General features: G+C 35.1%; 1 protein-coding gene across 1 annotated transcript in view; it reads left to right on the top strand.

Moving 5' to 3' along the window:
- LOC118273271 (uncharacterized) overlaps positions 1–24,451 on the top strand; it is a 145,331-nt gene that overhangs the window by 62,865 nt on the left and 58,015 nt on the right. Inside the window, exon 3 of the mRNA XM_050696328.1 lies at positions 20,395–20,498. Coding sequence (XP_050552285.1) covers positions 20,395–20,498 — 104 coding nt within the window. The remainder of the gene's footprint in view (positions 1–20,394; positions 20,499–24,451) is intronic.

The raw sequence follows: 24,451 nt of genomic DNA, 5'->3' as shown, positions 1-24,451 counted from the left end.
GATAGAATTACTGAAGATATGTACTGCTAATTAATATTTATACTGTCTAGAAAACTTGATCTTGCCGTAATGTGCATCTTTGCTTTTGTTTTTGTGTGGGGTATCATCCAATGACTTCTCCTGCCTTGGGCGAGGCGAGAGGGAGTGTCAGACTCTTACTGAATAAAAACTACTCCGTTTCTACTCCTACTTTTCGTTCCGGAGCCCCGGTCAACCAGCCAGGTAGTCCGCAGCTCCGTTCTGGAATTATCAGTAATAGTAATAACACGTTGGATTTGTAGAAGATAAGGTTTAAATAACAAAAGTTGTGATAAGTATAAAGTTACAGTAGACGTCTACGGCCTCTGAAAGCCTGTGTTAATGTAACGTCACACTCTTAGGGATTAGAAAAACTTAAGCCACGTATAAAGTTTCATATGTTGGTATCCATAGTGTTCACTTGTTCAGTACCCGAACAAAAACGAAACGAGAGTGGTGGATTGGTTAGTTCATTTCAGACGGCCAATCGCTCGCTTCGTTTAATTGTTATTATTTTATAATAGAAAAAATATAGTTGTTCAAACGCTACTCAGTGAATGATAATAAATTCGTCTCTTATTACCTATGACTTACTAACGAAACGTGAGTATCTCTTATCGATTTACCCCTGCCTACTTCCTCAGGGAATAACAGGCCAAAATATTATATTATTTAGTTTATATATACTCAAATAAACATGATAAAACTTGTATATACAGCGTGTTGTACATTGGTATCCATAAAACAATTTTATTTCCTAGCCCATTGAGTAAACTGCCGTGTTTACGAACAAAAACACAAATAAACACATACATATAATAAAGATAAATATTATGTTAGAGCAACGGTGAGCACAGTCAGATTCGTCGCGTGAATTATTTCGTTCGCTCGGAAAATTGTGTTTGGTACAATTTATAGGAGGTAGCGTTTTATGAAAATATTTTGTTTTGTATAGAGAAACATTTTATTATTACTAGCTGTTTTATTAGGGAACGCTGCTGATTGGTGTCTATCAAATACATAGTAGTACCTTAGTCACTTCTTACTACACCCGCGGGAAGAATAACGGTCCGTGGCGACATAATATGACAAGTGACAGACGACTGAACTCGCACATAGACGATCGACGAGCAAATCAGCGGAGGACGTCATAAATCCTACATCGCATATGTGAAGTTATTTTATACGCACTTAGACATAGATAGAAAATTCCAATGAACCACAGTTTGGCAGAAAGTCCGCCAGGCATGACTGCCTCGCGTGGTCGAAGGATCATCCTTTTCTTAATCAACTTTACTCACTGTTCCCCAAATATCTAAATACATTCTACTCTGATGTCACTACATAGTAATAAAGCTTTGAGCGTTTACTAAATAATTTCTTCAATATAATTACAATCGTCTTAAATGAATAATTATTGTCATTTACTAATTGAAAACCCATTTAAAACTTCACAAATGTTAAGGAATGCAGCTGTAACATTTATTTCCATTTAAAGCGACACCTATGATACTACGATATATCACAGAGAACATCAAGTGTTGTTTCAGATTTATGGCTGCACGTAAATTATTTTGTTTGCGGTCAACATTTGAGTGATAGTCGTGTGGTGCAAGTCATAAGCGGTAGCGAGTTGGAAAGTTATAATTAATTGAAGAGCATAAAATTGGAATTAAGTTAATAAAATATATTTTTATGAGAATGAAAAATACGCAGAAGTATATAATTATGTAAGTGAGATAGGTAATAATTTTCAGAAAATAATACAAATATAAAGATTGCATTTTCACACTTAAAATAGACTCTTTCTCTATTTCCTTTGCTAAAATACGTAAATGCACTCAAAAAGTCCACACAATCCATTCCCAAAGCTTTTTGGCGCCCAATTACTAAAATCCGTCGCATAAAGATGCGTCTTATATCCATAAAAACCGACCAGACGACATAAAGAGACCCCAATTCTCTGGTGACACAGTTGCCAAATTCCACGCAACATTTGTCCCGTTTTTAGTGAAACAGCGCCAATTGCATTTTTGCTGCGTCTCGCGCAATTTGGCTTTGTGCCAGACTTTTTAGTGCCATTACATTCCTCACTTCAGCCAAATGGTTTGGCGATTTAAAGTTTACGCAATATTGTTAAGTTGAAATGTTAATTTTGACTGTAAAGTGACTGGAATTAAAAGAATTGGGTTAATTTTGTTGTTAACGATGTAGGTTTAACTTTTTTATCCCTAAAGTGATAGCGCTATTGTAAGGGAACATGCTATAGCTTGTATTTTATTTAAAAAAAACAAAAATATCTTACAACATTCAATTAGTTTTCTTGCTTAGCTGTCGTATTTGTGACCATTAAGTTTATAAAAAAGAAATAATTGTATATTATTTTCATAAGCATGTAAAGTAACCCGATTTCGCCCAAACCTTGGACCACACATTGACAAATAGTCCATTAGGTCGCACTTGTCAAAGTGTTAGTAGTAATTCATCGGATAATTAAAACGTAATAGTTGTTTGTATTTACACGTTTGTCTATCATACGAGTAGTTGTCGATATTATAACTTGATTACTTATTTAACTGTACATCATTTGATTAAATGTGTCTGTGTGTGCGGAGTCTGGAAATGTGCCCGGAATATTGCAATAGGCTCACTTATAAAATAAATTGTGAAAAATAGGTCTACATTGTAGTGACTTCAGGGCCATAATGTAGAAGGTAAGCAGAGGTGAGTCTACCTCTTCAGGGATAAAAGGTCGTACCGATATAAAAAAGAAAACATGTCATTAAATTGTTTTTAAAGCCATTTAGTCCAGTCATTTGGTAGATAAAAACGGGGTTACCTGGAATGTTTTCCGGGAGTTTTGAAAATTGGTGAATTTATAGATTTGGGTATGCTCTTTTCGAATTTCAACTTTGCCACCTCGTACACCCGCCGCTCGCGCCGCCATATTAAAAAAATGGCGCCTAAAAACGGTTTTTTATTAATATCTCCGTTCCGACGCATTTTACGAAAAAATATTTATCTACAAAATTAAACTAGAAAAAATTTCCTACAATTTATGTATTGATAACTTTTTCATAAAATCAATAGTTTTTGGCGTACGAGCGCCGCAAAGTATTATTAGTCCAGTCAAATTAGGATTTCACCTCGGAATTTGAGATACCCAGCTGTAATTTTGTATATACTTGTATATTGACTGCCTGAAACTTGTCTTAAAACCTACATATGGTAGGGTGTAAGCAACCCTTAAAATTCACGGTCAAAGGTCCCAAAAATAATGTTTTTGCGGTTTTTTCGAAATATCTCTTTTCCTATGGGTTTTTGGTATTTGTATTCCATACCAATATTGTAGAATACAAAATTCTCTACAACTTTTGTCTAAACTTTTTTTTATACGGTGCACCGTTTTCGAGATAGAGGGGGAGAGCGCGCGGTCACTGCACCTCTTCAAAAATTTTTTTTTCGTCTAACCTATCCGTGATGGTTGTCTATGGATAGGCCATTAAAAATACGTCATGGTTCCTAAAACCATTTTTCGTCAAAATCAATTGTTTGAAAGATAGAACTTGACAAGCAAACAAATTAACATAAGAAGTATTAAACAAAGAAAAGTCAAACACCATGTATTTTCAATCTCTAAAAGGATTAAGAATAAACATTTTTCATGTAGCCATTTTATTTTTCATGAGGTCATTAACCTCAGATTTTACTACCCACCATAAACGGTAGGTACCACTCAAGAAACAAAATGCGAAAGTTTCGACTATAAAGCTTTGAGATTTAAAAGGTTTTCGTAACAAAATATCCATAACTGAGACAAACACACAAACAGACATTCAAACTCTCTATTATTATAAATGTGAATGTGTGTTTGTTTGCATTTGTTTGACGTCAAAACAGCTATGAGTTGACATGGCTGGAAAAACCGTTTCATCCTACAACAATGGTGTTTTGTACCAAAAAGGTGTGCTACCTAGGTACCTGTTGCTATGTATATATGCTGCGAAAATGTAATAGCTAAGCTGTGAAATTATGTGACCGTTTCCAGTGATGATACTAAGCTATGTTGCTGTGCGAGGAAGATGCGCAGCTATAGCCCACAGGATCCACCGACGCATCCTGTGTCCATATAAAACCTGACATAGGCGGTAGCTGAGTCCCTTTCCGCCAGTGTAGCCAATCCTATAATTGGTGGAAGTACCTCTGCATCCACAGCAACGTAGCACAGCCACATCTATGGTGGAAAAGCACCTTACAATAAATCATGTAACATTTGATTTTGACTTTAGGCGGTAGACACAATGGCTAAGGCAGGTCTAAGTGAAGTCACGGTTTTACAGTTAGTTTCATAATTTGTTATTTTAATTTCATATCATAATATTGAAGCTGTGAAATAGAAATATTATATTTACTTAAAGGGATGACAGATACAAAGCACCATTAAGTGTAGTATGAGTCATACCAAAAACATGATAAATTATGAGTAATTTAATCAAAACTCCCGAAAACAATTTCCAGTTAAAACTACCAAATGATGGACTAGACAGGACTTAATAGTTTTGATAATCGGTGTAATTCTTCTAGTGTAAGTCAAAGTATTAGTATTGGTTCTCTATGTATTTAAATCGATCAGTAATAGAGTTGTACTGATCGCATGGACCAGAAGTAATACATGTTACACCCCGTAGAACTTGACAGGTCAAACAACTTGACATAAGAAGTATTTAACAAAAAATAAGAAAGAAACCGAGCAACATGTTTCTCAGTATCTCTGTAATCGGATAGTAATGGGATAAACATTTTTCATGTAGCCATTTTATTTTTCATGAGGTCATTAACCTAAGATTTTATACTGAACATGAATCGGTAGGTACCACTGAAGAAACAAAATGCGAAAGTTTCGACTATCAAAGCTTTGAGATATTAAAAGGTTAATGTTAACAAAATATCCATAACTGAGACAAACACACTGAACAGACATTCAAACTTCTATTATCGATAATTGAAATTTGGTTTACAGACAGAGTCATGAGCTGACTTTAATGACAGGGTGACTTTTTATCCCAAAATAAGCCGCTGTCAGAAAGTTAGTGCTATATAAGATTGACTGCTGATGAGGTATTCATAGGTTATGTAACAGCTATTATTACTATTGTGATCTCCGTTTATTAGCTATGTATTAAAAAAACTGGCTACTTTTCCTACAACAACAGATATAATTTATTTTATTCACTCTAAAACTATTCAGCCATTCATTTTACAGTCAGAATCTTAAACTGTTATCATACTAGACCAACTGGCCATTTTGCTAATCCTCTACATATAACTCTCGTCTATAGTCGGTGTCAAATTATAAATTCTAGTTTAGTGTAGTTTCTAGATTTGTCATTATGAATCCGAATCAGTATATCATAAAGCTTAAAGGTCGAAATTTTTGCTTTAACATACTAATTTTAGGGCCATTCAGGACAAGCCACTAAGTGTTTATGAGTCATCCTAAGTGTACCTATTCGATGTTAGAGTTTTCTCGTTGAATGACAAGGAGTCTCGGGTTCGATTCGGGCAAAATACTGCTAAATGCGGGGTAATTTTTCGGTTATAAACTTAAATGGGATCAAACATAAATTGTGAAAAGTTGGAGTATATTGTATCAGTAGCATATAACATACGATAATGTGTGCCATTCTGGCGATCCCTAGTGGCCTGTTCACTCAACGTGGGGAAAGTCATTGGATGTTATTTTCCCCCAATAAACAATCCCGCCGTCAAACAGTTTGGTGGGTTTATGTATGATAATTTTTTGTAAGAAAATCTCAAGAATTTTATTATTAAAAATTAAAAGGTACTGATCATAGATAAAAAACTTTCCTTATAAACAAAATATTTTACCATAATCATTTACTATTGAATGAATCCCAATACTAACAATGTCCAATTCACAGAAACTTTGCGAACAAACACATCACTCTAATACCCTAGTAGCAAGGGTTGTGAACAGCCAAACTTTGTTCTGTCCGTAGTAAACAAGGGTGCCATTTTAGTACCACGGCACTTTTTCGACCAAACATTCTTTTATGAGATCGAATATTTGTTTACATAAAGGAACATGCATATGAAAGGTTGTAAAAAAGAAAACTCTAAGGAAAAAGTGGAAACTACTAACCGCAAACAAACTGGCTCACAGTTTGGCGATTTTTGTATGTATTTTTATATGTATGTATTATGTGAATAAACGAATTAAAAAAAAAAACAAACAATGGACACATTCGTCACGTGTTGTGTATGATGTGATGACGTCTCATTAAATGAAAGCAGAAGACTATGCCGACATCAAGTAACCGATGCAATAAGGGCAGGAAGAAATGAAAGGTAGTCCAATAAGTTTTTACACTTATCTTGACATGAAATCAAAAGAATATCGTCTTATATCGTAACTATTGTGAGACATACTGAATTAACTAAAAATCGCGTAAATTAATGGATAAAAGCTCTACTAGTTTCGAGTCACAGAGGGACTCTTCATTATGAGCAGTGTAATTAGACGCGGATACGTCGCGCAGCCTACTGAGACTACAGAGTAGTTAGTCCCTCTGTGACTCGAAACCAGTAGAGCTTTTCTCCATTAATTTACGTGAGTATACCGTGATTTTTAGTTAAGTATATCGTCATTTATCCTTTCGTAGAAAAGTTAACGTGATGTTATGTATATTCCTAGAACAAAGGCTCCGCTTTGAAATCAATAAATCAACAAAACAATGCCCAACAAATATTATGTAGACGCCGCACAACAAACTATATTCAAATTCCAACTTTATCACCGAACAATAAAGTTTAATATCAATTAAACAAATCTTTCAAATTAGTGTACTTTGACGTGCTGTTGTCTGTACAGCACTCATTAATATTCAGTAAGTATCCACGTCAGAATATTTGAAGGCAAGCTGATATGAATTTAATGTATTTGTAAACAAAGGCTCGCGGTGGTGTAGGCTTTAAATCATTTTGGAAAGGCGTCTTGACACTACTAAGACAAAGCCGCCATACTTGCGAGCGGCAATATTGTGTTTGATATTATGTTAATTTAGTGTGAATTTCACACTTAAGTTGGTCTAAAATATTCTGACGTAGGTGAGACGTTAAGTTTTGGGTATGTGTATGAAACACTCACACAAGCATAAATTTAACATTACCCTAGTAATTTATTACAAAAGAGTAATCCATTATATCTCAATAGCATGTGAAGCTCCTTCCAGAAAAGAGCATGATCCTTTTTTAACCGACTTCAAAAAAGGAGGAGGTTCTCAATTCGACCGTATTTTTTTATGTATGTTAATCGATATCTCCGGCTGTTATAGACCGATTTGAGAAATTCTTTTTGTGTTTGAAAGAGTACGATGTCAGTGTGGTCCCATATATTTTTTTAAAGTCTGACCATAAATGTGTGGATAATCCAGGGAACTCCTCAAAAATGAACAGAATGTGCTCTGCGTTTGAGTTTAAGTGATGTATATTTGCTTATCTTTCTGAGTAACCATAAAATTCAGGACAGATAGTAGTATATATATCTGGTATAGAATGGGGGTAGCTTGATGTGCTGTCTGAGTTACATGTGTATGTAGGTACCTAATCTGTTTGTGTTTGACAAATGCATATCTCTGGCAGTTATAGTCCGATTTGAGAAATTCACCGACTCCAGAAATAACAATAATTGTACCTACTTACATTATAATGTGTGTGTGAGTTAGTAAAGTTAGTTGATCTATTAAGTTGTTGAAAAATACGCAATTATTTCTTTTACTTTTTAGGGCATATTAATTTGTTTTGGAATATTTATTTTTTGAAGTAGGTTTTTTTGTTAAAATTGTTTTTTAAAAGGCCAGCAACGCACCTGTGACTCCTCTGTTGTTTCGGTTATTCATGCGCTGATCGCTTACCATCTAGGTGATATCGTCTGCAATTTTTTGGAAGCCTGTTCCATAAAACAGGTAAATATTTAGAATTCAGTGTTAGTGGAATCCTGAAAACTTGTCCGAGTCGAAAAAGTTCAATTGTACTGATTATAACCCCGCGACTCAAAAAAGCTCCGGTAAATAGGTAGTCCGCAGCTTCGGATGGAAAAGCACCCTTAATCTTAAACCAACGTTATCTATTTTCCCATTACTCCTAAACCGCAGCAAACATGAAAGCATTTCACTAATTTTAATACATTCTCTGGAACTCATGTATTATGTAAATGTATCAGAGAGCTCTATCATTACTCACTCCACACAAACACAAACACAGTGACATTAACGCTGTGCTACGCAACGAACGTATTCTACTCAGGATTTATTTCTACTCAGGGTTGCTACGTGAGTAGAGTAGCTTGCGATATGTACTGATTTCGCTTATAATCTAGAGCGTTAGAGGAAAATTGTACCTATGTATTTAACTTCTTTCGATTGGTATCAAAAGAAAATAGTGTTGAAAACATCGATGTTCAATAGTATATTGAAGAGTTTAAAAGAATGCTTGCACTTTCATGCATGTTTATAGGATTTTAAACTTTAATTGAATGGCAGAAATGAAACAAACATAAATAAATAAATAAATAAAGAAGGTAACATCCAGTTTGATTGCACGGTGGCTCAGTCACTAGGCAACCGGCTGCCACGCAACGTGCAGTGGGTTCAATCCTCGCACGGATGAAGTGAGGGTTATGTTCAGGAGTGGACGTCTTTTAGATGACATTATGATGTTGATAAAATATAAATTTATTGCAAAAGGTACAATAAGAATAATTAGCAGCCCTATTCCGAAATAATATGCAAAGTCTAAGCTTTATGACGAAAGGAAGCTAAGTAAATGAGGGCGTCGCGTGCCTGAAGCCTAATGAGCCATTGTTTTAACGATATCAAGGACAAAAAGTAAAGCAAAGTCTTTGGCACATTTATATAAACTTCAGACACGAAGAAACTTGGTAATAACGCGAATTGTAAAGTTAAATTGTTGCTAATGTAAGGTGAGGAGTTTAGTAGATTCTGATTAAACGGTTTTTGGATTGGTTTTGTTGAGACACGCGCTGTGATTGAGTTTTAAAGAGAGTTGGAAATTAGTTAAGTAAAATTGTTTTATTATGTGCTTTGGTGATTTTATAGCTCAAAAGCTTATCAGTTTTTGATATAGATATATGTACCTATTTCTGTGGTTTTGGAAGTGCTTAATGGAAGACTAAAGTCTGTCTCCATTTTTGACAAAAAAATATCAAAACATTTTTTTTTAAACTGACATGGTCACCCAACTGCTATCATTAGAACTTCAAACGGGATATTTCTTTTAAACGGAATCGGAAATTCGAAAAAACTAATAAACATAGTAAATATACCGTTTTAAGTTCTAATGATATTTTATAAATTGATTCCATTATTAGATCTTAAAGAAACTGTATCATTAATAATTATTCTATACAAATAACATCACATTATTAACCAAATACCTCATCAACATAACTGTCACTTACGGATACCCGGTTTATCCAGTCCTGCACACCCGGGATCCGGTTGGAAGGTAGCCAAGTAATAGTGTCGTCGGTCACTAGTGAAATGGTGACCTACACGACCTACTTGTTGGCTACATGTCGGGTGTAACTTGTAACGTAACGTGACCGACTGATTCATGCAATGTTTGGTAGACGTTACATAATTTTTGTGGCTGTTGATCTAAGGTGTGGTAAACTGGAAGTTGTTTTTAGTCTACTGTTATGATCCACATAGTTTATACAATGTATAAAACAATTTTGGCCAATATTCCAAATGCTACAACATACTGTTACCAAACCTAAGGTTATGAAAATAAGGTTGGATATTGATCGATTCAAGGCAAGTAAGGCTTGTCACAGGAGTGTATTTGGGTACTCAAACTGTCGTTATAAACTCTACCGTGATTGTCATTCTTGACAAGTATCAAAATGTGCCCTTAGCATGAAGTGAGCATGAATTCGAGGATGCAATTTACGGTTCATAATCGCATATTCCATAGTTTAGGTTTAATAGTTCTATGAATTCGGATAAACCTGTAAACTTGGTACATATTGCAGGCCTTTTAGACAATTTCAGTCTTCAATCAGTGCTGTGGCATTAAGTAACTTTTTTATGATACAATATATGAATATACATTTATTGCACTATATCCGAACACTATCAGTCAATAAAAACATCAAACGAAATAAAAAATATGATAAAAAATAGGTTTATGGGCTTTCAATCAAATTGAGCGATCGTAACGTTTGACCTAGATAATATCTAGATGAATGTAATTTCATGTAATAGTCATAAAGAGTATGAGTGGTTGGATGAAAACATTTTAATCTGGCTGGCTTTCTTGCGTAACAATGTCACTGTTATTTTCAGACTGCCTCGTTGGGTTTGATTCCCGAGTCGGGCAAAGAATAACTGGCTTTTTTCGGTATTTCGTTGTAGCACTGAGTCTGGAATTCGTGTGTATGTTTATTGTATATTTGGAAACGCACCCACGGCACAGGAGAAAATCCAATCCAACGTTTTGTAAGAAAAAGAGATTTGACCGTCGCTCGTGAAAAATGGATCAATGTTATATTATGGATACTACTTCTCGAAGTGATGTTATTTAGATAAAATTATTAATAAGGCAAGATGGTGTCGATAACGCTTAAGATACTCTCATTATTTCTAAAGAGACTTTGATTTTGTTTTAAAGCGACTTTCGTGCATCGCAAAGTTGATTAAATATGTCATTCTTACTATGAAGCTATACTAGTTAAGCTTAGTTATTCTACAATGAATAAACAAGCCATATTTTCATGCCAGGCTCGAATAAGCCACCATTATCATCCGTGCATTTCATGCAAGGCCGTAAAATGGAAGTTTCTAGATTATTATATGGAGCGTTGTACCTGGGAACCTGCATTGCAGCTGTCGTTTGTAACAATACATTGTGTTTGTCAACTGTTCGCGAACTTCGACTGATTGCGCCGCTCCGGTGAATACGTGTGTATTGGTACTTACTTTTTTTTTGAGGGGGGAAACTCATCCAATGACTTCTCCCGCCTTGGGTGAGACGGGAGGGAGTGTCAGACTCTTACTGACTAAAAACCACCCCGTTCCTTCTCCTGCTTTGAGCCGGAGCTTCGGAGCCCCGGTAACCTTTTACGTTGTCCGCAGCTCGTGTTGGTACTTACTTGTGTTCTAAAGATGTGTTTTGTGTGTTAATAACTATACTCGTGTATGTTACTTTGTATGATTTACTTGTTGCTCACGTAGAAGCTAGCTTGAAGTTGAACTATAACACAGAGCATATTGAATTCAAAATTACCAATAATAAAAACGAACGAAATGTAATTAAATTCCGTACAAAAACAGCAGGAACAAAAATCTGTAACTTCCCATTAGGTACATGAAAGCTTTGGAACAATATTGTGCGGAACGGAGATTGCAGAATGCAACAAACAATTTGCTGTTAAACTGCGCTACATACCTTTACAAATTGTTTTCAGTACCCTTAGTACGAGTTTGCTTTACGTTGAACGAAAACGGTCCTGCGTTCGGCGCTCTGATTGGCTGATGATGTCATGTCAATATAAATTAACTAAATACAATGGCTTACTCACTTTAATATTTGGAGAAAAGCTCTACTAGTTTCGAGGCACAGAGGAACTCTTCATGCTACTGTAATTGCTGTTCTTGCTATTATACTGCTGTTCTTCGACCAGACCAAAACAGCTTAAGTCTACCAGACTAAAGACAGTCTTATTCGTATTTAACTCTTTCATAAGTTCATCCAACTATTAAAAACAAAAACAGTAAAGATTAACATCTTCACTAACACTTGATTTTAAGAAAACTCCATCTATCCCAAACTCTCCAGACACGCCACCAACTTACATATGCAGGTGGACAAAATTGGAACTAAAACGAAGCAAAACAAAACTGTCACACAAAAGTGTACCTTATGTACAAACTAGCGATGCAGTCAGCTGAATTAGTAAGTTTGTAGAGAAAGACTAATGACTGACCCGCTGTTCACAAGGTTTAATTTTAGATGCTACTGTTTGTTAGTTTTCAAAGAAAATAAATACAAAGTTCTTTAGTGACATGTTGCGAAACTGTGCTATATTTGGTGTTTCTATTTTGTTTCGTCATTTTATCTTTTGAGTTTAATTCAGTAATATACGTATTCACGTATAATTTTATTAGAACTTTCGTAAGACATACTAAATTAATTATTATGTTATCGGCTTACTCACGTAACGTTAGTAAATTGGTTTTGCTCCATAATATAGCAAGCCGTACAGTCAGTTTTGTTGTCTCAGTTACGAAACTCGAAACATTTTTAACCCTTTTTATTTAGATTGGGAAAGTTTCAATGTTAGTCTATTTATGTCACTGTTAAAGGATGCTAGCGTAAAGCCAGACATCAAACATTATTTTAAACTCAGCTCTATTAGAATTTTGACATCGAAAACCACTTAATAGACATCACAAATATTATAGAAGACAATTCAATGAACGATGAAATTAACCATTCATTCTCACGTCATGAATAAGCACTATTGATTTATGAACGAAGGATTGAATGAATGAGTGAACTTTAGATCAAGTAGTTAAGTGAGAGATAAATCAGTTTGATTTATGCCAGGTCCCTAAGTATTGAATGATGCATAGTTTACTGTAGATTAGTTTTATGGTATAGCCGGTAAACGAGAAGACCTGATGAGTAGCAATCGCCGCTGCCGCCCATGGACACCCGAAACACCAGAGACGTTATAAATGCGTTGTCGGCCTTTTGGGCGTTTGGAATTCAAGGGTTGTTGGGGAATCGGGGATTGGGAAATTTGGAAAGGGGGATAATTGGGCCTCCAGTAACCTGACTCACACAACGCAAGCGTTGTTTCACGTCGGTTTTCTGTGAGGTCCTGGTATAACTCCGATCGAGCCAGTCCATTCGTACCGAAGCATGGCTTTCCCACACTTAATGTAACATACATGTTATACATGATTTGTTTTAGTGTATGAGTAATTAACAGCTTTGTTGTGTCGAAAGAGTAAACTACGTTTATCACCACCGCTACTCTTCCCGTAGGTATCGAAAGACCTGAGCTAATAAGTGGCCTTTGATTAGCAGTGACCACATATGGGTTATTGATGTTGATGTTGAAACTGAGATCTTCCATCTGCTTGACAAGTGTGGACATTATAACAAACCCCCTTTTTATATAGAGCAATGAATTATCACGTGCTTTTGATAATGATGACAATAACTTATATTGTGAGAATGTTTCGATACTTAATAGTTTTGTTTTTGTCGTTAATGCTTAATGGGGGCCATTTTAAGATTTATGTTTTTGGATATAAAAACTTTCGTAAGTACATTTGGAGTTATTATCATAATTTATGGCTGAATATTATGTCAATGACAGCATTACAGCGCACTTTTGATAATTTTTTAAGTATTGTTTCTATAAGACAAAATAAAAAAATATGTGTCTAATATTTTTTATTACTTAACTGACGGACTAAATAGATTTTTAATTTTCATACCCCGTCATCATCCCTATTGGAGCCAATGACAACTCGTCATTCTACTCGAAAAAAAACCAATAAATGTTTACTGCAGTAGTATTTTTGATCGATTTGAAAACCACAATAAAAAATGTTGGATTGAATAATTCAAAGAAAAAGTAATAAAATCAATAATAGCACTCCCCAAAATCGAAATGCGTAAACTTAAATTACATTTGGTCCGTTCCCTAAAAAGCAATATGTGGCACATATTTTTAAACCGAATTCCTTATTTTACGGTTCGTACCCACTCTTATTGCGAATCCTATACGATTATCTGAAGCGTGTCTCTAATAAATTGTATTTTTTTGTTGAATTATACGAATTTTAGATATGGTCAAAATTGGATTAATAATTAAATTTTATGTTTTTTTTTGTGGTACTAGTTGGATTTTTGTTACAAATAAAAACTTTTGTAACGAAGTGCCTCAGGGATACCAGAGATACCTCCCTAATAGTAATTAATAGTACCTAAACATATAATAGAGATCTTTCGTAGTTATATACGTTATCGCGATTTCCAAACTTTGCCTCACATTAGGGTTTTCTCCTGTGTCGTGGGTACATTTACAAACATATAAGTTCAGATATATATGACATCTAGACCCGAATCAACAATTTGTGGATCTCACAAAGAGATGCTTCGTGCGGGAATTGAACCCGCTACCCATAGCGCGGCAACCAGTTGCCCAGCCACCGCGCCAACTGGGCAGTCTTATAATAACAATATTGGATAAAGACTAATCGACCAAAACTATTAACAACTTAACATTTCTATACACTTACTCACTCTACTAAACACGTCACAACCGCCCTTAACAGGTGCAAGATCAACAGGAAGTGACGGACGCGTGACGTGCTAGCCGGAAGCGCCGCCATGTTTGATAAACGCCGCGTTCCGACTTGCGCACGCGCTGCCACCGCTAATTTGAATAATGTCGGTCATTTTAAATTATGACATGATAATCTATGGTTAGGTTTATGGTGTTTATTTATTTGTAAGTTGTTTAAGCATGGTTAATATTGGCGGGTATGAAAATAAAGATTAAAGTTTATTTATTGAAATAAATGGGATCCACAAATGGAAAAAGGGTTTATCAAAATTTATGTTAATTTTGTTTTTTGTTTTTGTTTTTTAGACAATGCAATTATATTAATTGATTAAAAATAATGGCCTTACTCACGTGAACCAAATAGAACTACATATTATAGATCTTCATAACAAAGTATTTTCTGCTATCCATACTATTTATTTCAAGTCTAGATCGATGCTTAATATTCAACAACCATATTTGCAACTATTGTCACAGAATACTATCGTACCAAAACCATTTTCCAAGTAATAATAGTAAAACCAAAATTACACCCCAATTATGGACAATAGCTTAACAAGATATGGCAGGAAATCGAACTATTTAGCAAATTTTATGGTACCAAATAAATAATGCTATTTATTCGTTAGTTCGAGCGTAACATTGAATAATTCAAACTATTATGGCGTTTACCAACTTTGCGGGTGAACAAAATTGGAATTAAAAGTCACCTACACGTGTGGGAGAGCCATGCTTCGGCACGAATGGGCCGGTTCGACCGGAGTGATACCACGGCCTCACAGAAAACCGACGTGAAACAACGCAAGCGTTGTATCTCGTTGTGTGAGTGAGGTTACCGGAGGCCCAATTCCCCCTTCCCAATCTTCCCAATCCCCGAATCCCCAACAACCCTTAAATTCCTAACCCCCAAAAGGCCTCTAGTGTTTCAAGTGTCCATGGGCGGCGGCGATTGCTTACCATCAGGTGATACGTCAGCTCGATTACCGGCGTGTTTCATAAAAAAAAAACACTTAAATAGTATAAAGAGCATTTTTGTCGAAAACACTAGCGCCGTTTTCCAACTGCAAATGTAAGTTGGTTTTGTTATATCTGTATTATAGTAATAGCCAGGTGAAACCGAAGGGCTGTTTATGTTTAGATGTTTATCAAGGGTTTATTGATTGACAGTGTAATGAGTTGTGCATACATTTTATTTGGTTCTATTGGTTTATTTCGTTTAATGTGCTGCATACATGGTAATTGCTCGTGACGTTTTGTGCCCGGTGTGTACGTCAAGGGGTGTTATTCCACCAGAGAAGTGCTATGTAGCTATGCTATGAAGATGTAACGGTTAAGCTGTGAAACTATGGCATCATCTCCACTGATACTAAACTATGTAGCTGTACGAGGAAGATGCTTAAAGCACAAGTATGCGATATATCGGTAGCAGGTAAGATATCCATATAATATGGAATATATCATTAATTCAGAGAAGTATCATTAATTCCATGTAATAAACATAGCACATTAAAAAAAACTGACTTAGCTAAGTCAGTTTTTTCTAATATTTTTAGATAATCCACTAGTCTTCTATTCTCGATTAGGTCGAGAATCACTAGACAACACGAAATAAGTACCCCAGTGACTTTATTAACATATGGGAGGTACACCTTTAAGAACCACTTATAGTTATTTATTTACTCAGCAAATTGACTAATGGATATTAATAAATCTTCTATCGGCCATCTTGTCAGATAGCTGTCAAATATCAAGGCATGTAAGAGTGGTAAATGTCATTAATCAGTGAAGAGCACTCGCCACTCGCCAGTCATTTCCTACTTCAAAATGGTGCGATGTCGGCAGGTACCGGTATCGAGGGCTAGTGATGTACGTCTCGTATAGATTGTAAGTTATCGATGTCTTGTATTGTTTGTTTTTGAGTTTGATATTGTTACGAAGAAACAAGACTCAAGTAAATGGATAAAGAACACAGTTGAAGGAGGTTTTAATTCTGCTTCTTCTTGTAACGGTTAGAATCTTGGAAGATTAGATTTAGTATTAGACGGAAGAAACATTATTCAAGTAAATGCATAAAGAATACAGTTGAATGAGGTTTTTTATTGTGTACAATAAAACCACCGACCAGCCTAACCACACATCGATATCGATAAACAATCGTAACATTGTCACTTCCCTACACATAGCAGGGGCGAAGGTAGATATTAACTGATGTTATCAGCTATGCATGATGTAATTTGAATGCAGTTTTCGTTGTTGGCAACATTAAACGGGGCCCTAAATCGTATATACTTAGCTATTGATCAAATATATTGTACAGTCAGTGAATAGAGGCAGGAAGGAGTGATCGAAGATATATTATGTTTGGGGAATAGTCGCTGTTTTGTCAAGAGGGGAAATTGCGATGTGTTTAGTGTTGACTAAGCATTTTCAGTTTGTTTTGTTGGCTATTTTATATACCTACATTTTAGCGATGTCTGCAATCTTGATTTGATTGTAGTTTTCCGTGCGATACGGTTGCTTTTTGAGGAACACTAATTTATAAAGTATCAGCCGTGCATAGACTAGAAGGCTGGAGAAGCTTTTTTCACACTATCATACTAATATTATGACTGTGAAAGTTTGTTTGGACGTTTGTATGTTTGTCCGTCAATCACGCTGAAACTACTAAACGGATTTTGATAAAATTTGGTATACAGACAGGTTATGGGCTGATTTGAGTGATAGGATACTTTTTATCCCACGACAACGCGGACAAAACTGCTGGTGGAAGCTAGTAACTTATAGAAATAGAAGTCCATAGTTACGTTACGTGAATATAAATATTAGTGACACCATTTAACGTATAAGTCCTCAGTTTCGTAACAGAAACTAAATACGTGTCGTAATTATTCAACCTAATTGGCTATGTAATTATGAAAACTACATTCACAGCAAACAAAATAATATTTATAAATCATGGAAACAGCTATAAACATGAGTTATGCCTACCATAAAATACTCCTGGCTAAAGAAATCCTTTAATCCTGAAATAATTACGTTTGCCCAGGAGAGCAGAGAGTTATAAATTTATAATTACGTAACTAATTAGTTTTATGTTACAAAGGTGTAATGGTTGCATGGGTTAGCTGATAGAGATAGGTCTTTTGAGTTCGGTTTTTTGAGAAAAAGTTCCTGTCCCATGTGTGCATGATATATACCTACCATATTATGGTAATAGGCTTGAATCATATTACATGGGACTTAGGTTGCTTTTCCACCAGTGATGTGCTACGCTACGTTGCTGTGGATGCGTTTGATTTCCACTAATCATATTCATTGGTACATATAGCTTAGCACTGGTGAAAATGGACTCAGCTAAGTTATGTTTTTTATATGGAAAGATGCGTGGTATGGATGTCTTCTCTACTATTGATACATCGGATACTTGAGTTACGCATTTTAATAGCGTGACTGGCACAGCTACATAGCTTAGTATCAGTGGAAAAGCATCCTTGTAATGTCCCCATGTGGTCAAAACTAGGTATATTTATAACACGTTAAATTAACTTATCCTTTTGGTAACGTAATCCGACTTATTAATTATGTTTTCAGGCAAATAATGTTCTCTAAAATAGAACGTCCAAACTTTATTTCAATTAATCCTTAATTAGGCGCTTTTGAAACGTCAAATTGAATTATCCGTTAGTCTGTCCGACAGTAAAGCTATCCTTAATTAGGAATTTTTAAAACATCAAATTGAATTGTCCGGCAGTAAAGCTAGGTGCTCGTTTCAAAGTTAATTAAAAAATAACTAGAAAATAATCCTGAAAAATAGACTTTTATTTATTCTAGTGTTACCAACAGCCTAACTTATAATTTAATAAACGGTTGACGTGAAAAATCGCTGCTTCCACGCCGTTTATAATTAAGATTATAATAAATTAGAATTTAATTTCTAAGTAATTGTGTTTTAACATGAAAATGTATTTAACAGGGCTAGTGGTAAATTTTATTCAGAAGGCTCACTCATAGAAATTTAAAACCAATTTTATAAAAGAAATTGTAATGAATGTTTTATGTGTATTTTTGGATATTCAATTTTTAACTTTCAATTACTGCATTTACATAATTTGACTCTATGTAATCAGCGAAATGTACAGGGTGTTAACGGAACGGTTTTAGTTTTCGTGTTATTCATACAACACCAGCCTTAAGCAGTTGATTAAAACTATAATTACACAAAATAAACATTTAATTCCTTAATTTTTTGGATAATAATCGTCGTTTCTTACCGTCACCTGTTTGCGGTTTTTGGAAGCATTCTGTATAGTGTCACAAAATACTTAGAGTACGGTGATTAACTGAACACACGTAACATTCAGAAAGCATTAGTTTTTTTGTTTCATTTCATTAATTGAGATAGCTAAAGGTTAATAATAAGTAATTGGTAACCTTGTTTCGTAATAGACCTTCTGAAATAGTATTTCTTTGTATCTAGGTAAACAGAAAAGCAGCTAACAAAGCCAAATTAAAACGAAATTACACAGAAATTATATTACCGCATACGTGATATGAATTCATAACAATGTCTTTGTGACGTCACAGCACACGCTTTTTCGACTACCCTCGTCATCTGTCTGCTGAGCTAATGTAGTTCATAAGTTCAATAATCTTTTGTTTTACTTTGGTTATTATGTTTGACTTGCTCGTCAACGGACGAGTGTAAAATTCGCATGTTCTTCAATAGCGCAGGTTTCTTTTAATTTTGCAGCTATGTTAGACTATAATAACCACTCGCGAGTTTGACACTCGCCAGATGACGAACAAGTCTTATGTTTAAAAGAAAAAGTAATTCAATCTTGTTTTGATAACCTCTTTTTAGAGGGAGGATTTTGCATTGCAACACACATACTCGTTATTGTATACCTGATTGATGGAGCAAAGTGAACGCTCACAAACCTGAAACATATCTGTAACCACTGGCTGGTCCACATAAAAACTTTGACTTTGACTTACGACATTGACTTTCGACATCGTCATTATCATCAACCTATAAATACCCACTGATGACCAAAGGCCTCTTCTCACTCACACAGAGAAGGTTTGAGCATTAATTGCCACGGGTTGGCAATTTCAAACTTATAATTACAAATTATAAGCCGGGCTTTCTTCTTGATATTTTCCTTCGCTGTTCACGATCACACTGTAATAAATTATACTTAAGATGTCGTATTAGTAGATCTCGCACTTAATGTGTGTGATTAAAGTGCTTACAGAGCGACGTCACGGCAAACATTACACTTTAGTTAAGATGTACTTGTAGAGCTTAATATGAGAGAATTACTTTAAGATTAATGTGTTTAGGTTCTCTAATGTATTTGATATGGTTCGTGAGTTATGTGAGAGAGATCCAGAGTTGTTTAGACTGAGAACTGAATACTAAAGGCAGTGGCAGTCAGATTTGGTAGCGTTCGGTAGTGATTGTATGTGTATGATTATTTATGTATTGTAGCTTCGTACAGCTCCGGAGTTGTGGACTACTTAGCAGGTTTACTAGAGTTTCCAGCTTCAAAAGCAGGAGTAGGAACAGGGTGGTTTTTAGTAAAAGTCTGACATTGCATTATCCATCATTAGATGATTTTCTCCTCAAAAAAAGTTTCACTCAGCTTTTCGCTCCGTGGAGTTATCCACGTGGTAAAAGTTAAATGGCCCATACAACTATTCATCCTATTCAACATATTTCCAGACCACAAAATATAGTAAGCAAAAAAGTAAGGAGTAATTTAATGAATTGCTACTGGCAATTTAATTATTATGTTACTGACTTACGCACGTAACTGTTTGACAAGGAACTCGACTAGTTTTAAGCCATGCTAGAGGCTCATATTCATGAGCAGCATTTCGCGACACACGACGCGGCGATTGTCGCGCTGCTACTAGTAACAAATTACTGGCAATTTGTTCTAAAGCTCTTATTCTTTTGTCCTCAGGTGTACAGGCGTGAATCATTGCAACTTCGTGCTGTACGAAGACTTTCCTCCGGCCAAGAGGTGGACGCCCGGCGTCGTGTATATAAAATATGCTTGTTTTGATGGTAAGTCGCAATTTTTGAACATTTTAGTAATTATATAAAGAGAACTATGCCTGGTTTATGGCAATTAGCTAGACTATAAGCTTGGTATCTGTTTAGATGTGTCAAAAAGCGATTTAAAGTGCACATTTCACGTGACAATGTTATACAAATATTGATGACCTTAGGTTCTAAAAGACAGAAATATAGAAACCAGATTGACGATATTAAAGAAGGGCCAAATTAAAATTACCCTTAACCCTTAACTGATGAGCATGCATGATAAGACTGATGACTATTTATGAAGCGAAAAAAGGATGTAAGAATTGAAACGGAATTAGGGAAAGACATTACGCAAAAGAAAATGATTTTACAAACAGAAATTAATTTTGTTAATACATACATAAATACCAATTTCAAATATATCACATTTTTAAGCTCACATAAAATGAATTCGCTGAAATGCACACTGAAATATTTGGAGCTCAATCCATTTCACGAAAACTGTTTGCGTTTCACATTCATCCGCCATTTCAGGGCGTTTCAGTTTTCAGTGGACTTAATTAAAATAACTGAATGTTGCAGGCGTACGTTACTGAAATAAATGGAATTTATATTAAAAGATGGTGCTCATATTTTCAGATAATGTTTTTAATGGAAAAGGGTTTTGGAATGTAATAAAGTAGAGTTTATTTTTAACTGACTTCAAAAAAGGAAGTATGGATGTTTGTGCGCAATTATCTCGGGTTTGGTTGAACTGATTTTGATGCGGTTTTCAGCATATACTATGCATATATATTTAGGGATATTTATTACCTGATTTTTTGAAAAAGAGCCGTTTGACTCTCTTTTCTTTTAATTTATTCTTTGTTATTTAATAAATAGGAGATGTTCTATTAAAAGAGTCAACTACTGTACTATCATGCAAGATCTATATTAATTTTATGTTATTATTATAAAAAAATCATAAAAAAATACAACACTGGTCAGCTTAAACCGATCCTCTGATAAGCATCTTTCATTATAACACCCTCCACTACTGTAATAATTTATTTAAAGTGCTACCAATTCAATTAACACAGCATTACAGTTATTATTTATTATTTGAAGGACCACCCTGTCCCATCAGGTGCATATTCAATGTAACACCCAATTTTAATATGTAATGAGTCTTATGTTACATAAATGTCTTAAAAATACTCTGCTGAATTGATTTTATTTGAAGGAGGAAATCATTCGATGATTTCTCCCGCCATGGACGAGGCGAGAGGGAGTATCAGGCTCTTACTGACTAAAAACCACTGGTTCCTACTTCTGCTTTGAACCGAAGCCTTAGTAACCCGTTATGTTAGTGGCCGCAGCTCCGGGTCGGGCATCAGTCCTACTGGGCTGCAACTGTGGTGGTTGGAAGACCAAAAGACGTCCATTGCTGAACATAGGCTTCCCGAATGACTTCAATATCGACCGATTGGGAGCGACTCGCATCAGTTTTACTTACCGTACATCATAATAACACCCTCCACTAAATTAATGGCTTATTCAAAGTGTTACCAATTTAATTAACTAACGATTATTGCTATAAAAATATTATTTATCGAACACATGTTGTTTTAGGCGTGAAATTGATTTATTTCGAAACGCGTGGACAGATGTACCGCACAGTTAACAGCACGTCAAGCTACCCCAATCTATTAAAGGATTTTCGACCTTATAGTAGAAGAATAAGGTTGTAAATCTAATAAATGAATGTGACAGAATAGTGTAGCTTGACTGTATTCACGACGACACATCAATTGTTAACCAGTTTATCATGGTCTCGCTTTGTATGATCTTTTCGTACATTCTTAGGTCAGTTTATACTGGTTATGTTTAGCTTGATGTGTAAGTGTATATCAAGTTGGAACATAGAATAATGCCATATGTGGTAAAGTAGTTGTATGGGGGTGTAAATTACTACAGCTTTTAATTTACTTAGTGTAATGTTATCACGCCTGTTTTGGTTGCAAATGGTGAACAGACACATATGTGTAGTCGTTTTGCATTCTCTGTGCAAGTTTGTGGCAGCGATGCGATTTCATGCGATGAAGTTACTGCATTTTACTGTTTCGATCACATTTAAAGTAAACAAGTAACTTAGTAGTTTTTAATATCTACGAATGACTTATAAAATTTGGTTAAAATACCGTAAAATCGGCTTTGTTTCATCCTACGGGGTAATTTTGACTCAAACTTTAGACTAGTAAATAAGTAATATACGCTTTGTTCTGGTTTTTGATTGGTTATAATATTGGGATTAAAGATACCTCAGTGGGTCTAAAATAACCCTAACTTTTACCTAGTTTTAGGTCGGATAAGCTAAAAATAATATAGTCTTTGTTTAACTGTGGGTGTCTTGTTAATAGTAAAAAAATATATATAATATTAGTGTATATATCTGCTCTTCAAAGAGTGATTAATCGTCATCATGTGCCACTAAAATAACTATCATACTAAATTAACTAAAAACGGTTTACTCGCGTAAATATATGAGAAAAGCTCTACTAGTTTCGAGTCACAGAGGGACTCTTCCTACATCGTTCAGCCTGACTTAATTTTGTCATGTATTACTGTATGACTTTATACACGCACTTAGAGATACAACATAAGACACCCCTTTCAAAAAGGAAGGAAGAACTTTATCAATCCAACTTTACTTCTAACTACGCGACTACAATTTGGGAGCCATAAACTATTGAGACCATCACCCATGGGAATACCACGCTTTTGGTTCCCATTGAAACAAAAACCAATTTACTAAGACCCCTCAAAACTGCTCATTGTACCACAATCTAATACAAAGCAATAGGGTGGTAAGCTCAAGTTATATTGGTGAATATGTTTGCCATAGAATTGACACATTTTACCCCGAATTGTGTAAAATGCTCGTGTTAGTCGGTAGGGGTGTAGTTAATGGAGTATGGCAACACACAGTTTGTCGTCACGTGCGCACGATTTCAATGGAATTGTGCAATTTATGTGGTCTGTAAGCTATGGACGGGGGGTAGCGTAAGCGTAATTTAGTGTGTGAAATTTTTAACTAGAATTTATAATTAGTTTGGGTGGTTTCGTTCCTGTAGGAAGCAGGAAGATAATGCATAGTTTAAATATGTTTACAGTATTTTATTTATAAGTAAAAGATATTTCAAATACATAGAAATAAATATATCCGTTAGTTTAAGCCTTTCTAACCTTTCGACTAATGAGATATTAATTACGCTAGCTCACGGGAGCAAAGAAACGGAACCACCACCGTTTTTTTCTTTTTCATTTTTTAATAAATATTTTTCGATACAAGTATTTCTTTAATTGGTAGCATATGTCACATGGAAGGCAATTTGATTACCTTTAAAACGAGAATATTTTGTTGTAATTGTTATTAACGATTTTTTTAAGTTATAGAGGATTTTTTTTATTAAAAAATCATCAGGGGATATTTTTCTTTCCTCCCAAGATAAAAGCCGCCTTTGAGACTCAAGGCGCTGAGTTTAAATTTTTTGGAAAATACCTTCTGAAAATATGCTTAAACATTTATTTTGAATAAAACATACAGCATGATACTGCCTCCTGCATAATGCAGTCGCTTTCAAAGCCACGTACTTGCATCCAACACGAATAATGTATTCAGTTGTGTCCTGTAATGCATAACGACTATCAGTTTAGTTAAATTAATACCTTTGTGTAATTCGAGTATTAACAAACGAGCATAGGACTTTTTATAGGATTTTAAATTTTGGTGCCCGATATCACCTGCGGTTTATGTTAAAAGTTTTGGCTTAATATTATAGACAGTATTATTTGACTGCATGGTTGGTGCGGTGGCGGGGCATCTGGCTGCCGCGCAACGGATAGAGGGTTCAATTCACGCACGGAACAACTCTTTGTGATATCAACAAATTGTTGTTTCGGGTCTGGGTGTCATATGTATGGGAACTTATATG

This window comes from Spodoptera frugiperda, chromosome 1, assembly GCF_023101765.2.
Source record: "Spodoptera frugiperda isolate SF20-4 chromosome 1, AGI-APGP_CSIRO_Sfru_2.0, whole genome shotgun sequence".
Taxonomy (NCBI): Eukaryota; Metazoa; Arthropoda; class Insecta; order Lepidoptera; family Noctuidae; genus Spodoptera; species Spodoptera frugiperda.
The sequence above is the reverse complement of the archived record's forward strand: the minus strand, read 5'-3'. Positions and strand labels throughout refer to the sequence as shown.